The sequence below is a fragment of the Myotis lucifugus genome, unplaced genomic scaffold (genome assembly GCF_000147115.1).
Source record: "Myotis lucifugus unplaced genomic scaffold, Myoluc2.0 scaffold_133, whole genome shotgun sequence".
Classification (NCBI taxonomy): domain Eukaryota; kingdom Metazoa; phylum Chordata; class Mammalia; order Chiroptera; family Vespertilionidae; genus Myotis; species Myotis lucifugus.
The window spans coordinates 1,067,608-1,084,520 of NW_005871181.1; the positions used below are offsets into that span (position 1 = coordinate 1,067,608).

General features: G+C 47.1%; 1 protein-coding gene across 1 annotated transcript; it reads right to left on the bottom strand.

Annotated features, from left to right (window-relative positions):
• Positions 1-214: 214 nt before the first annotated feature.
• Positions 215-16,670, bottom strand: RRP15 (ribosomal RNA processing 15 homolog). The gene is made up of 5 exons (XM_006094313.3): positions 16,508-16,670; positions 13,282-13,556; positions 11,834-11,931; positions 9,174-9,375; positions 215-944 (listed from the first exon to the last, which is right to left on the bottom strand). Exons 1-5 carry the CDS (start codon positions 16,650-16,652, stop codon positions 804-806), a joined length of 861 nt encoding a protein of 286 aa, XP_006094375.1. The 5' UTR covers positions 16,653-16,670; the 3' UTR covers positions 215-803.
• Positions 16,671-16,913: the final 243 nt, after the last annotated feature.

The window sequence follows — 16,913 nt, forward strand, 5'->3', positions numbered from 1 at the left end:
TTGTCAGCTAACTACAACCTCACTGGTCATCCAACCATGAGAGAGAATTGAAGGTAACTCACAGTCAGTCTGTCTGTCTGTCTGTCTGTCTCTCTCTCTCTCTCTCTCTCTCTCTCTCACACACACACACACACACACACACACACACACACACACGCACGCACGCACTGAATGTGAAATGACACGAGAGAGTAAAGATAGCCCACACTTAAAATAAATCTTAAGGCATTGTTTATGTACATTCCAGCACATAAAAGTAATAGAAAAGTATAGATTTGACATGTTTCTTATATATTTGCCAGAATATCTAAAAAAAAATAAAAGCATTACTCCAAATCAGAAATACTATAATTTAAAACTTTACTACCCACGTTTTCTCAATAGGTCACCAAAACAAACACCAACCGTCCCCCCACAAACTATAATGCACAGATCTGTAGGTGGAGAACATTAACGTTGAGTTCATTTTCATGATGAAGAACACTGCATTTCTGGAAACGCTGGCAATACAATACCTGCGACAAGACGCCAAAACCCAAGACCAACTTGTAAACCAGTGATGGGCAAAATGAGCCTCTCGCTGGACAAGTCGAAACATTTCTTTTCACAAATGTTTTGAGGGACATTTCTTTTACAAATGCTTAAACTTATACACAGTTCGAACACGTAACTTTAACAAAGCTTATGTGACAAGTGCAAGTCTTCTGGCTTTCTCAGGCATCCTGATGGCCCGCCAGCTTTCGGAGCGGGAAGTGTTCCTCTAGGAAGAATAGAGCGATGTCGCGGTGCCTCCTGCACGTCCACTATGTGTCGGAGTCGCTCCCCCCGCCCGGGCTGCTGCCGTCCGGCCCGTCGCTCTCTTTGTCCCAGTCCTTCATGGACGCTCCCATCATAAAGTCGTCTCGGAGGATGCTCCATCCTGGGCCCTCTTCTCTCACTTCCGTCTGAGGACAAGCACAGAAACACAATATTCAAGAACCAATTTAATTGCAGGGAGACTGAGAGAGTCCATGTCACAAAGCACACTTCTCAGCAATAGGAGTGAAATTAAGACAAAGCATAGAGTGGCCTTATTCATACATTGTAATCATATATGTACAAACAGCTAAAGAGATATCTGCTAATAAAATATTTTAACCCCATAAAAGAATCATGGAAGCAAACTTTTTTTTGCAATAGGGAGAATATGTAATAAGATCTAGGTTTGGTATCAACAATTTTTTAATTTATCTTTACTGTCGAAAGTATTGCAGATGTGCCCCCTCCCCTGACCCCTTCTCTCTGCACCCACCCCTCCCAAGCCTTTACCACATTACTGTCTGTGTCCATGCTATGCATATATGCATTTAAGTTCCCCAGTTAATCTCTCCCACTCACCTCGCTACCCCACCTTCCCTCTCAGATTTCTCAGTCTGTTCCATGCTTTTATGTCTCTGGATCTAGTTTGTTCATTAGATCCCATATATGAGTGAGATCATGTGATACTTGTCTTTCTCTGACTGGCTTATGTCACTTAGCATAATACTCTCCAGGTCCCTCCACGCTGTCTCAAAGGGTAAGAGATCCTTCTTTTTAACTGCCACATAGTATTCCTTGGTATAAATGTACCACAAATTTTTTATCCACTCATCTACTGATGGGCACTTGGGCTGTTTCCAGATCTTAGCTATTGTAAATTGCGCTGCTATGAACATAGGGGTGGATACATTCTTTCTGATTGGTGTTTCAGGTTTCTTGGAATATATTCCTAGAAGTGGGATCACTGGGTCAAATGGCAGTTCCAATATTTAATTTTTTGAGGAAACTCCATACTGTTTTCCACAGTGGCTGCACCAGTCTGCATTCCCACCAGCAGTGCACTAGGGTTCCCTTTTCTCCACATCCTCGCCAGCACTTGTCATGTGTTGATTTGTTGATGGGAGCCATTCTTACAGGTGTAGGTGAAACCTCATTGTTGTTTTAATTTGCATCCTCTGATGATTAGTGACTGAACATTTTTTCATATGTCTCTTGGCCTTCTGTATGTCCACTTTAGAGAAGTGTCTATTTAGGTCCATAAAAGTCATCTCAAAACTGTCATTATTCACAGATAACATGATATTGAACATAGAAAACCCTAAAGACTCTACCAAAAAGCTACTAGAATCAACATCATCAAAATGTCTATACTACCCAAAGCAATCTATAGATTCAATGCCATCCCCATTAAAATACCAATGGCATATTTCACAGATCTAGAACAAACACTCCAAAAATTTATATGGAACCAAAAAAATAAAAATAAAAAAACCTCAGACAGCGGCAACAATCTTGAAAAAGAAGAACAAAGTTGGAGGGATCACAATCCCAGATATGATATCAATTTTTAAAATCTTTTGACAAAACAATCTTATATTATTATTTCAAGTTCACTGATAATTTATTAGAAGACTTCTGGCAAATTATTTAAAGACAAATAGAAATTTAATGAAGGTCTTTAACCCAAAGTAAAGGAGAGAAAAGAAACTAACTGGGCTAGGTTTTCATGGATCCTCTCTCATTTAACAGCTGGTAAAATGAGAAACAAATGGTCTTTATTTGGGTTATGGTCTCACTGTCTGACCTAATCATGTAATAAGAAAGCCTAATCACATGCTAAAATTACAAATAAGTGAGCAGGCAATAAGCAGAGGTAGACAGTTTGTTGTTTCTTCATAGGATTTATGTAAAACTACACACAGCTGAGCCTAAGACAGCCTCTCATTTCATGGGACAACAGCACCACCGTGTGGTGGTAACTGATACAATCTATGCAGAACGACAAGCTCTGGGATTATTTCTTCCCCTGGCTCCATAAGTATTTACCTAGAACCGTGTATGTGTCTAGGCTCTGTTCAAAACAGAGTCCCCGTCTTCGTGAAGCTAAGAGTCACTGCTTTCCTATTTATTCCACCCACAGAAATACACAGCGCTGGACAAACCTCTCTAAATATGAAAGATCCCATGGCCTTTGGTTAGAACATATTATCTTCATGGGGGTCATAAACCATATAAAAAGGAATTTTTAAGAGAAACGATATTAAAGACATTTGCTGGGTTACGAGGGCTTACTTACTTAATTCTGCTGCACTTCCTTTTTAAGAACAACAGCCTGGAAACAGTCACTCCATGTAAAGTAACAGATGCCGTCACAAAGAGGAAAGTGTCCCCCACTGTCCCTCCTCCATCTCCCTGGGACCAAGGGATGAAGCGGGGCTGACAGCACAGCATGCGAATGTCAGCCCAACTGCAGAACTGACTAGAGAGCCGAGCAGTGCACTCGGTGCTAAAATCACCAACATGAAGACACACAAACACCGCGTGTGCTGGTCCAAGAGCGACAGGAAGACCGCCCCAGGGCCACCCCGTAGGACAGCGATAAAGGAGGAAGGTCAGTTTTAACCCTTTGCCTGGCACACGCTGACACCGCCCACCCCTCACTCCTACACACCGAACCCACTGCCCTGATTAGAGTCAGTTACCCAAATGGACAGAAGGCCATTTTCCCCGATGCAACCCCAGTGTTCTCTGCCAGTCTCCTCACCTCACGTAAGAGAAAGAGCTGTTCCCAATGAACACAGGTTCCCTTAGGAACAGCAACTATGACACCTCTCCTGCCAAAGGCATCACTCACACTTTCAGTTAAATCCTAAAAAGCACACGCTTCCTTATCCAAATTCCTGACGAGGAAAGGCTTGTCCTGGCACCGATGTTTGTGTTTACATGGGAATGCGCACAATCTCACTGGCAGCCTCCGTCTAGCTAACTACACCCAACATGCCATCCACATGTTACCAGCCGGTGCGGCGGACACCCCATCACCGCCCGAGTGCAGTGTCCCGCAGGAGAGCTCCCTGCCCCGTTAGTGTCACAACAGAAAGGAGGGAGGGGCGAGCAGGGACAAAACACTAAACGAGTCCCTATCCTTACCCTTGGGGATACGTTCCAAGACCCCCAGTGATGCCTGAAGTGGAAGCTCGCACTGAATTCTGTATATACATACCGTTTCTATACCTATCCATGACCAAGTGTAATTTAGAAATTTGCCATAGTAAGAGACTAATGGTAACAATAATAAAATAGATCGTAACAGTGCACCGGAACAGAAGCTACATGAATGTGCGCTCTCTCAACATCTCATTGTCCTGTACGCACCGCTCTTCTTGATGGGAGATGACACAGGGCCTACGTGATGAGATACAGGGGCGTGGACTTTTCCAGTTAATACCTTCCGGCTTCAGGTACCCTGGGTAACTAAATCCATGGGAAGTGAAGCCATGGATAAGGGGGTGGGGCACCACAGCAGTGGAGAAAGAGAAAAGAACATCAGTGGGCCAATGGGAAGAAGAGTTCGTTAATGGAAATGTCACGATCAATTGTCTCACAATCCTGGTCTGGAAAGACAATTACGGGTGTAAGCGTGTACTTTAGGCAGGAAGATCCATAGCAGGATAAATTCAAAGCCCCCCTGGCTTGTCCAGCCTGAAGGGGGACAGTGAAGCCAGGCTCTCTGGGGGCGGTGGGGTGTTTCTGCTCTGAGCGGTCAGGGCGACTGCATCGCGTGCTCTCCAGGTGTGGCCCCAGGCCAGACAAGGGCATCTCCATCACTTAGGAGAAATCCATTCTCCCGGGCTCCGTTCCTGCTACCCAGAAACTCGGGCAGAGCCCAGCCATGGGCCTTATAAGCCCTCGAGATCCTGATGGAGCGAAAGCCTGGGCCCCACCAGGGTAAACATAACCTAACGTAAGACACAGCTAACCGTGCCCTAGGGGGCAGCCTACAGGGTCTCGCGCTCCGTGCCCACGGCAGCTGAACAGTGAAACTGATTAGATGCAAAAACCTAATGAAAACCACATGAGGCAGGGAAACAAAATATTCGCCGCCCTCCTCGGCCTGGCTTTCTACAAAGATTTCATCGAGATCACACAGCAGCGTCTGTGTCGATCTGGAAGATGAAGACAAGCCTGAGAAATGTTCATCAGCTTCCACTTCAAGGTTCAAACACCCACGGGCAGCTACTGCCCAGAAAACGGAAGTGAGGCTTGGGATTCCTCGTTGGTCTCACACCCAATAGTGAAGAGCTTAACCGCACTCCAGGTTTGAAGGGAAAATTAGAGTCAAACCCTAAAAAAATAAACAACATCATCCATCTGCATTTCGCAATCAGCGATACTTGATTTCTTGGCTTTCACCAAGAACGTTCAATTTTCACTTTAATTTAGTTTCACCTAAATTAAAAAAGGGTCTGAATGCTGGCTAAAAGCATCTTAACGCCTTTGTTGTTGCAAACTTATAGTGTAAGCTCTTTGCAACTGTTGTTAGTAATCTCCCTGCCAACCATTAAAACCCACCTGAAAATTCTGCCTGTGAAATGAGAAGTATTTATCTAAATGGGGAGAATCCTTTTGCAAAGATGGGAACATAAACAGCATGGTGGAGAAACCCCTTTCCTGGGTGAGTAAAACCCTGCAAGTCGCCCTAACCGGTTTGGCTCAGTGGATGGAGCGTTGGCCTGCGGACTGAAGGGTCCCAGGTTCAATTCTGGTCAAGGGCATGTACCTTGGTTGCAGGCACATCCCCAGTAGGGGGTGTGCAGGAGGCAGCTGGTCGATGTTTCTCTCTCATCAATGTTTCTAACTCTCTGTCCCTCTCCCTTCCACTCTGTAAAAAATCAATAAAATATATTAAAAAACAAAAACAAAAAAAACCCTGCAAGTCACAGTTAGCTCAGCCCTAGCTTGAAATGGGGACAGAGCTCTCGGCCCCCCAAATCTAGTTTTACTATTTTGTGAGAATTATACATTACTAGTCCAGACACACCTAAAACGAGAGAACATTCCAAATCTAAACACAAGCTTTATTGAATTATTAGAGAATTCTGGGGTCACCCAGTAATTCAAAAGTAGTCAGTTCCCTTTCAAATTGGATTCCCACCACAGCTTCATCTTTGACTACCATCTGGTAGGAACAATAAGAACGACATGTGAAGAACTCATTCTCAGGACACGTGTTTGCTGTGTGCCGGGCATAATGTGCTAACTCCCGCGACCCTCACAGTATCTACGAGGTGGCTGTCACCACTAGAATGATGACCTGAGAACAGGTTAGAGGCCGAGGCACAATGTGGGTGAGTGACCCAGAGGGCGGGCCAGGTGTCTTGCACCCAGGCCGGCTGGTACTGGAGCCCATGGCCTGGGCCACTGTGTACAAAGCATCGTACAACCCCATCAACATTCTCAACTGCCCACAACTCAAAATTACTATTTTTTGAGCAAGAAACAGCAAAATATTCTTTTCAATTTTAAAAATGCACCACAGCCTGACCAGCGCGGCTCAGTAGCTGAGCAACAACCTATGAACCAGGAGGTCACGGTTCGATTCCCAGTCAGGATATGTGTCCAATTGCGGGCTCAATCCCATCAGGGGGTGTGCAGGAGGCGGCCGACCAATGATTCTCGTCATTGATGTTTCTATCCTTCTCTCCTTCTCCCTCCCTCTCCGAAATCAATAAAAAATGTATTTAAAAAAATGCATTCTAAGTGCAAACACATGGTACATGACCCACTTTATGCAGGACAGTCAGGTTATTAAAGGGCCTCAACCTCACTGATGAACATCCTCTGCGGGCAGCTACTTCACAGAGAACAGTTCCTCAGAGAGGCCCAGCAGGTGCACGGCCCACCCTGAACTTTATTCTAAAGGTAACTAAGGATTTCCACCGCCGCTCTGGAAGGGTCCTAAGTCCTCCCCTGACCCACACTCCCCGAGTCAAATGCTGCAGGTACCACCCTGCCCCACAGGCTCACGCTGCTCACACCAGACACCGCCCAGAGCAGCTGACCAGCCCGCTTCGGAGGCGAGCACAGTGGGAAACTGGCTTTCCCGCGTTCCCAGAGACAGCAATGCAGTGCTCGCTCTCACCGCAAACTCGGAGTCTCCCTTTTGTCTAAACTCTAATCTATTTAGGCATTTGCCGTAAACAAACATTGAGCTGGATGATTTACAAAGCTGGGATTCCACGCATTCCTGTGAGAGCAGCTTTTATGTGAAAGCAGCCAGTTGCCATGCGAGGCAGGGGCAACCTGAGGACAGCATCGCTCTGCCTGCTGCCTGCCTTCCACACCCCCCTCCATGCGAGAAGCAAGGCCCACAGTTGCTGGGAACACCTGGGGGCCAGTGTGAGGCGCCCCTCCATTCCTAGCGTCCTGCTTGGGAGCAGGACTTCAGCCAGGCCATGAGCAGAGGACTGGACACTTTAAAAGGAGATGGCAAGTGGAGTCTAGCTCACGTCACTAGGATACCAAGAAGCCCGTATGTCACAGGCATTCCCACCACTGAAAACCAGCTCTGAAGGATCACCTGGTTGCCATTTATGAGAAATGTATGCGGACAGAGCCCCTGAACTCACTTCTGTTTGACATTCTTCACAAAAACAGAAAAATAAATAAATACCTAGTCTCTCCCAGTACCCGATTTAACCGAGGGATTTTGACTGAAATGTGTTGCCCCACAATCCATCACTAAGGAAACCCTTCCTAACAGAAACTGCTAGCACTTTCCTGTTCTGCGAAGTTCCTAGTGTGGTTTCCTGACAACAGAACAGAAGCTGACAGTGACGTGCGGGCCAGTTCAAATCAATGAAAACCTCGCACAAAGCCTGTAATTCGAGACATAACACCGAGTCAACGCTTTCCTATCAGCAGCCAAACCGGGCTCCTTCGAGGAATCCTACGGGCTGAACGCTGGGGCCCCAGCCTGTCCCTACAATCTGCTTCAAGAAGGTTGGCGAGTTCCTCCGCCATGTGTAGGCAGCAGATTGTAGGGTTCTTCCCTGGAAAACATACAGGGCCCCAGAAGGAACAGGACAGGCCCTGCCAGTGGGCACCCCCCATGAAAGAACCAACGCCCCTCAATCCTGAGCTCAGCACCCAGAAGCCTCCGGGCTCACAGAGGATGTTCAACCGACTCTATCCACGTCACTCTTCAGTCTGAGCGCGGAGAGGGTCGCCATGCAGACAGAGGGCGCTTCTTTTCCCATTTCCCACCCGCTCCTCGTGCAAGCGGCTGGGTCCTCCCCCAGTTCTCAGTGAAAGGTCACCAGTGAGAACACGCCTGCCTTCTTACCTGAAACGTGTAAATCCCCAAACACAGCTTTCACATGTTTACACTTCCTTCTCACCAACACTTACTACACAGATCCACCATCTGGGTCCTTAAACTTGTCAAAATTAGGCAAAATGGCAACTAAATCAAGGAACTTGAAAAATACCTCAACCCTAGACCAGCATGCAATTCCTACATGCTCCTCCTGCCAGGGTTCTTTTCCCCAGACACACACACACACACACACACACACACGTACACACACACACACACACAGGCACACACAATGACGAAACTCACTTCCTGACTGAAGTTCTCTGCTGGCAACAGAAAGAAGCCAGCACGTATAACTGTGTACTTTGCTTTACTTATTTATTTTTAAAACAGTCCTTCTGAGACGAAAGCCCATTCCAGAACTTTCACCTGGTACATCATTACAAATGGAAACTATGGGCCCACGGTCAGAAAGCCAGACAAGCTCAGCCGCGTCATTGTTCTGCTGCCAACATAACGGAAGCTGCATGTCCGTCTCCCGGAGGCTTCCTCTCTCCCCAATGCACAGGAGGCAGGACTTCAGACAGGACAGGTACCTGAATCTAGTGGCCCCTGAGTTCTAAGAGCAGGGGAATGGCATCCATCATTGCCAATTCCCACACTGAATAAACCATCCTGAAACTTAAGAACCCACGTTGACTAGGCTGTGGGCATGTAATTGTAACAAAATCTAAAAAGCACTGTAATTCTACCGTGTGCCTTTTCACCCCCAGACGCTAGTGCAGGGGTGGGCAAACTTTTTGACTCGAGGGCTACAATGGGTTCTTAAACTGGACCGGAGGGCCGGAACAAAAGCATGGATGGAGTGTTTGTGTGAACTAATATAAATTCAAAGTAAACATCATTACATAAAAGGGTACGGTCTTTTTTTTTTTTTTTTTTTAGTTTTATTCATTTCAAATGGGCTGGATCCGGCCCGCGGGCCGTAGTTTGCCCACGGCTGCGCTAGTGTGAAAGCTAAGAGTCTGATGCACTGAACTTGGTATAAAAGTCTCACCTGCTTGGCCTGGGAGCTCCTTCCGGTCGAACCTTTCTCGCCTGCACTTCCGTCCATCCCCCTGAGAACGCTGATGAAATCTTTCTTGGAAACGGTTGAGATCAACTTCGCACGCTTCCTGATCGAGCTCCCGGCTTCCTTGACCTTCTCGTCAACGTTCTTCTGATGCTTCTGGACGGCGTTGAATAACTGCACCACACCCCTGGGGACCACAGGGCGGCAGAACAAGGTAGTTAACAGCGATGACGCTAGACCAGCGGTCCTCAACCTCTCGGACCTCACGGACCACCAGTGGTCCATGGGCCACTGGTTGGCGACCGCCGCTCTAGACTACAAACTCCGAGGATAGAAAGTGTGTTTGCGCTGCTGAGGAGAGAGGCAAGCATGAAGCAGGCAAGCCGATGAAAACAGCTGACTGGTTAGAGACTTCTGGAAGGTGATCACGCATTTCAATGAATGAATGGAAGTTTATGGACACATTCATAGGATGAATATATGTGGATTGATATGTGATCTGTTTTGTTTCAGCTCTGGTCTTTCTCTATCAACTTCTATGCAATCAGAACTAAGAATTACTTTTAACACCAGCACCCATTTCTCTGAGTGGGACTATATGCAGTTGGGGCTCTGCGGCGAGTAGGAGCACCTGATACTAGGGAAGACTTTCTGGGTCTTCATTTCATTGGCAAAGGGTTAAAGTGACACCCAAGTAGCTCAAGAAGTAGTCAGCTACACTATTTGCAACTCTTAGGATATAAAACTAATCTTAGAATCCAATTTTTAAAAATACTTGAAGACTTAGTATGAAAAAGAATTTTAGAATCTCCTTAATAATTGTTTTATATCGATAACATGTTGCAATAGTGATCATTAGAATGTACTGGGTAAAATCAACATGGTATTGAACTTAACTTCACCTCTTTTACTTATTTGGACAAATCTACATGACGTATGTGGCTCAAATTCTATTTCCACTGGGGCAGCACTGATTTAGACCATTAACATCCCCCCCAACTCTAAAATCCTGTAACCTGTTCATTTCCTGCTACGAGAGCCACAGGGAGAGTTGATCCGCCACGGGCCTGACCATCCTGTGCACTCTTGCTGGGTTTTTCACGAATTCGGGCCCTAATTGCTCTTTACCCAGAACATTTCTCAGGGTTGTGTTTGCAGCACGCAACCTTGAGAAATGAGGTAACGTCTCCCCCAGACAAAGAGCCGGCTTGTTCCCATTCACCGTAAAAGCAAGAGCGTTCCCCGCACGGCGTTCCCTCCTGTAACGTGAACCACTGCACGAGCAGGCGGCCACCGAGGGCACCTGTGCCGGCCGTGGGGACCGGGGGAGCCAGCGGGAATGAGATGTTCGGCGACCACCTTTGCCGTGAGTAACGGAGTCCCGTGTCTCTGACCCAGAAGTCTGTCTCCTGTCAGCATCCAGGAAATTCTAACAGGCGAGTTTAGGCTGTAAACAGGGCAAAATCCCATCCCTTCACAGCAGGGTGGGGACCAAGGTGAACAATGTGAGGTGCCCAGGACATAAAACTAAATGCACTTACTCCCTGCATCAAACCTGCACTTTTCTAAGCTCTTCATTCAATTCTCAGAGAAACCCTACGGGGAGGTATAATATTCTCCTGGTTTTACAGATAAATAAATGGAGACACAGAGGCATTAAGTAACAGGCCCAAGGACACACAGCTCGTCCGTCAGGCTGGAATCTGAACCTAGCAGACTGGCTCTCCCGCTCACACACTTAGCCCATCACCAGATGCATTAGACCAGCGGTTCTCAACCTGTGGGTTGCGACCCCTTTGGGGGTCAAACGACCCTTTCACAGGGGTCACCTAAGACCATCGGAAAACACATATATAATTACACATTGTTTTTGTGACTAATCACTATGCTTTAATTATGTTCAATTTGTAACAATGACATTGGGGGTCACCACAACATGAGGAACTGTATGAAAGGATCGCAGCATTAGGAAGGTTGAGAACCACTGCATTAGAAAAGGACCAAATAACGCAGGTGACTAGGCAGTTAACGTCAGCCCACTACACATAACTGCGGTGTTCTTTAGGGAGGAACGAAAAGCTACCTCCATGAACTTGCCCGACTCCCCTGTACCCTCTCCTGGGACCTGTCCCCATCACCAGATGCACCTCGATTCTCAGGCGACGAGAACTCCTCCGGATGGGTCGGGCAAGGACCCCCCAGCAGCCACCAGATTCTACTTATCTGGACACACAGGGCATCAAATAAATGTGTGGTGCCAATGATAAAAAAGTGCAGAATAAAAGGGTAGCATGAAGCTGCTATAACATGAAACTCACCATGCCATAAATATAACGCAAGGTAACAAAAATCGCCGAGTGCTGTAAATTTAGACACCAGCATGAGAGCCACGCAGGGGGTATTCTGATAACACTGTTCTCTCGACTATAAAAGCAAGATGATGTGAAATAGGTTCGTACCGATCATACACTTAGCACATTGTATTCCTTCCCAAGAGGCCCGCAGCCTCTGGCTGAACTCGGGAGCAGGCAGGCTGGCTTACACACAGCCACTGGCTCTGAGAATCGAGTGTGTGTGTGTGTGTTGGGGGGGGGGGGGGTGAGTGTGGTGTACTGAGGGCTTAAGGGGCCACACCTCTGCCTTACCTCGTGGCGATCCTCTGCAGGTTCCTCTCGGTGTCTTTGTCGGTGACCACATCTGGCTTGACCCTGCACATCATTTCCCACTCCCGCTTCTTATCGAGCTGCGAGATAGACAAGGTTATGAAAGAACATCGGGCATTTCGGAAAGGGCAGCACTCGACACGATCCTCCGAGAGGACAAAGGTCACCAATCATCCGGCTCGGTGTGTCTCGGGGACTTAGAAACACCCGCGCTTTAGGGGTTCCGCACGGGAGCCTGTGGTTAGCACTCAGCCTGGCATGTGAGAGGCACCGGGTGGGTTTCCGCCGGGCTGATGGCGGGGCCCGGGACCAGGCAGGTGTGGGAGCTGTGGTCCTGATCCGCTGTCACAGATCAGAGGGGGCACCGGGAAGACCCCAAGCCCCCCTCCTGTAACCACAGTTTACACACTGTCGCTTTTTAGAAATGGGCCTTCCCGGCAGGCAGAAGGATAAAGACTTTGTATCAGCTTTTAAATGGACAGCGTCATATCCAGATGTAGCCTATTTACACAGCGGCTGTTTTCCTTCTCAGGAAGCACTGAAATCCACTTTCTACGGCACATCTGACCATCGTCTGTGCCACATATGGCAACTTGGTCGCAAATCACAGCACACGGATTCTTTCCCACCACGCAGAAGCAGAAGGGGGCCAGGAAATAAGAAAACCCCAGATAAAATAACCTAATTCAAAACCGCCTCTCCAGGCCCCCTTTAATGCATTACTCTAATGCAGGGGTCCTCAAACTACGGCCCGCGGGCCACATGCAAATACAAATATTGTATTTGTTCCCGTTTTGTTTTTTTACTTCAAAATAAGATATGTGCAGTGTGCATAGGAATTTGTTCATAGTTTTTTTTTTAAACTATAGTCCGGCCCTCCAACGGTCTGAGGGACAGTGAACTGGCCCCCTGTTTAAAAAGTTTGAGGACCCCTGCTCTAATGTCTATCACCAGAGGTTTGCCCAAAGGTAGACTGAATTCAAGGTGATCTAGCAGCGAAATAGTCGGTTTTCAGAACTGCAACCAATCCCTAAGGACATCGTCACAGATCTTTATTATAAAATAGGTTTTGGCAAAAAAGCAACTAATAGGATGATAAGCCCAGCACCTAATAAAGTTAGCACATGGCCAGCCAAATGGAATAAAAAGACAGGGGTCAAAACCACATGGGTAATTCCTTGATTTTAAAAGGATAAACTTGCTTGGAGTTTATATCTCTATTGCTTTCCAGGTGATTAAAAAGTAAATATACTCCACGGAGTAACTCAGATGAGGACTGTGAACAGAACCCTGGTTATCCAACCCCACAGACAAAAAGTCCAACACTGGAATGTTAACTGAACAAACACTGCAGGGACAAGGCGGCCCAGATAAGGCCTAAGAACCAGGCAGACACGCAATCTAATCTCCAGAGCAGCCGGACGACATACCTGCTTTCTCTTCTCTAGTCTCTCCTGCTTTAACTTCTCCTTTTCCTTTTCCAGCTCTCTGTTTTTGACCAGGATGGTGGGTTTGCTCTTAGGGGTTTTCTTGTTCAGGATTTTAGCCATGGCGTCGGCCCAGCCCGAGCTGGTCCCCGCGGCGGCTCCAGCAGCATCGTCACCGTCATCGTCACAGGGTTCCAGCTCATCTTCATTGTCAGCCTCCGCTGCTTCGTCATCAGAAGAAAAGTGGCCCTTTTGTGACGCACGCCTTCCTGTGGAACCTAAGAGAAGGAACAGATTAAACTCTGATGCCGGTGGCAGAGGTAGCCCTATAACCGTTCTCCATCCGCTCCCATTCTCTGGGACAGTGACAAGTACCACAGCTGCAGGGACAATGGAGAGCAGTGACAGTGGGACCCTCCACCCTGGCCGCCAGCCTCTGAAGGTCTGGCCCAGCCCTGTTGACAGGGGAGGCTGTAGGGTCAGGACCCAGGACCCAGGCAGCAAAAAAAAAACAAACCAAAAAACAATAAAAATAAAAAAAAAAACAATCCCAGAAGTGGAACTGCTGGGTCATAAGGCAGCTCCATTTTTAAGCTTTTGCGGTAACTCCATACTGCTTTCCACAGTGGCTGCACCAATCTGTATGTGGAATCTAATGAACAAAATAAACTATCAAACAGAACAGAAACGGACTCAAAAATAGAAAATAGACTGACAGCTGTCAGACGGGAGGAAGGCTGTGGGCCTGAGTGAAAAAGATGAAGGGATTAAGACCTAAGAACTAGGCAGACACACACAAAAAAACAAAAAAACTCACGGACACAGAAAACAGCAGGGGGAATAAATGGTGATGGGAGACCTGGGGTGGTGAACACACAACACAATATACAGATGAAGTATTATAGAATTGTACACCTGAAACCTGTATAATTTTATTAACCAATGTCACCCCAATACATTCAATTAAAATTGGTTTAAAAGAGAGAAATGATGGAAAGAGCTGACCTTTTAGCTGGTCGTTATAATACTCCCAATGTTGGCATTACTTTTGCACAATACCTTTATGTTTGAAGTGCTGAGAACTCATGAAAAGGATGTAAAAAGTAAATATTTAATATAGTTCAAAAAATCTGTAACGTATTAGAAAACAGCCAATAAAAACATAGTAAGCATCTATTCTATCTAAATGTAAAGAACAGGATGGCTTAAAGGTTTATCAGTGAAGAATACCAGATGCTGAAAAGCAGAAGTCTTGACCAACTACAACACTGACATCTAGTGTTTTGTCCCGATGAATTCTCACACAAATCGCAGCACGTTTCACGTTTTTTCAGCTGCGCTGTAGAGGCGGCCAGAGGCTTTGTGTAAGCCACTCGGACTCTCCACTTCTAAACGGACTATTTTCTTTGGTGTGTTTCCTCCCCAGCTTGGCTACCATAACACTCACATACGGGAACACGATACATCTGTGAAAAGTTTTCTAACGCCATGTTATAAACCAGCACTCACCCCACCAATTAAAAAAAACAAACAAACAACAACCCAGAAGAAGTCACTGATGTCATAGTTTTTATTTTATTTATTTTTTTAAAAAGAAGCTTTAGCCCAGAAGATTTAAGCCAGGCATTCACTGCCGATGGAAATGATGATTTTTATGTAAGTAAATGAAAAGCGGCAATGCAATGAGTTCTTCCAGCCACTAAAACGCAGGGCCTACTGCTAGGATACCAAAGACAATCACCATACAGATCTGAAAGTAGAACTGGTTCTTAAAAGTATACTGCATCACATACAGATGAGATTTTTTTTTGAGTTTTCAACTAAGTAATCTTTATTTTATTTTTTAAAAAATTATTTATTGCCGAACCGGTTTGGCTCAGTGGATAGAGCGTCAGCCTGCGGACTCAAGGGTCCCAGGTTCGATTCCGGTCAAGGGCATGTACCTGGGTTGCGGGCACATCCCTACTGGGGGCTGTGCAGGAGGCAGCTGATCGACCTCTCTCATCGATGTTTCTAACTCTCTGTCCCTCTCCCTTCTTCTCTGTAAAAATTCAATAAAATATATTAAAAAAATTATTTATTGTTTAAAATATTATAACGCCAACATTGGAAGTATTATAACGCTACTGAGAATCACCGGGAGAGGCGATCAGCCCCAGGCCTGACCATCCTGCACACTTTTGTGGGGTTTTTTTGAGAATTCGGGGCCCTCGGGCAGCAATTACCAAGGGTTCCAAGTAGACCTTTCTGCATTCACGGGAAGCCTCCTGCGGGCTTCAAACCTGGAGTTTTACATTTTACTTCATTTTAATTCGTGGCTAACATCTAGGGCAGGGCAGCAGACACTGGCATTTCTCATCTCCTCTCCCTTTCAAACTCGCCATCTGTCCCTGATCCCCAGATATGGCCACAGGCCGGCAGGAGAGCGAGTCACTGACCTTATTTATTAGCACCTGGAACGGGGACCCAGTTTTAAGAAGCCTCCCAGCTCCTCCATATGATGCGCTGAGTCCTCAGGGAGGATGAGGGAGGGAAGGGAAAAAAGGAAAAACCCTCCAAGTTTCTCTCCCTAAAGCAGTGGTTCTCAACCTTCTGGCCCTTTAAATACAGTTCCTCACGTTGTGACCCAACCATAAAATTACTTTCGTTGCTACTTCTTCACTGTCATGTTGCTACTGTTATGAATCGTCATGTAAATATCTGATATGCAGGATGGTCTTAGGCGACCCCTGTGAAAGGATCGTTCGACCGCCAAAGGGGTCGCGACCCACAGGTTGAGAACCTCTGCTGGGATCACAGGCATTGGAGGGTAAGATAGATCAGTTTAACCAACTGCAAAAGTGTGTGCAATGTTCTTCTAAAAGAAAGACAATGAAAAAAGAGCGACTTTTGGGGGGTATCGTCCACAAAGCTGATACGCAAGTTTTTGATTGTTTGTTTTAAGGGTAGAGCAAGGGTTTGAAAGAAGTCAGATGCCGCAACCCGGGCCAATGCAGAGGCCGGATCAGTGCGTGCAGAACCCAACACATCCCGATCGGGGTCCATGCTCTGTATGAAGAAGGAAATTGCTATCGTAAAGGTCATGACTGTCATCCCAGCAATGTATTATAGGACGCCCCGCGGAGGTGAAGTCCGGGCGGCTCGGAGCAAAGGCGCCGCATCCCCCTCTGCCCGCAAACTCCGCCCGGCCTTTGCTGCGATCGGCCAACGCCCCGCCGCGGTACGTTACCTCCCACGTCGGCAGCGTCTTGGCCCTCATCTTCCAGCTCCGATGCAGCAGCCTTGGCTACCATTTTCATCTTCTTTTTCCTCTTGACGGCGTGTTTCAGCTTCTTCCCCGCACTCCCACGTGAGTCGCGCACGGCCGCGGCCATGTTTTCTCAACCGGAAGTGCCGTAGGAGAGCTGCGCCGGGTGGGGAACGCGAGGCACTGGGACCGCGAGTTCCGGCGACACAAGGTTCCGGGGCGGGGCCAACTAGCCCGGAATCGCGGCCGCAGCCTCAGGCTTGGGCTGGAGAGAAAGGTCTGGCTTCCGGTTGCAAAACGAGTAATAGAATTTCGCGTTCTCCCCTCGGGTCCCGCGTGGTGAGGGATTCAGTCTCACTTTTCTGCCCCAGTGCGCGGGCCCCTCCTC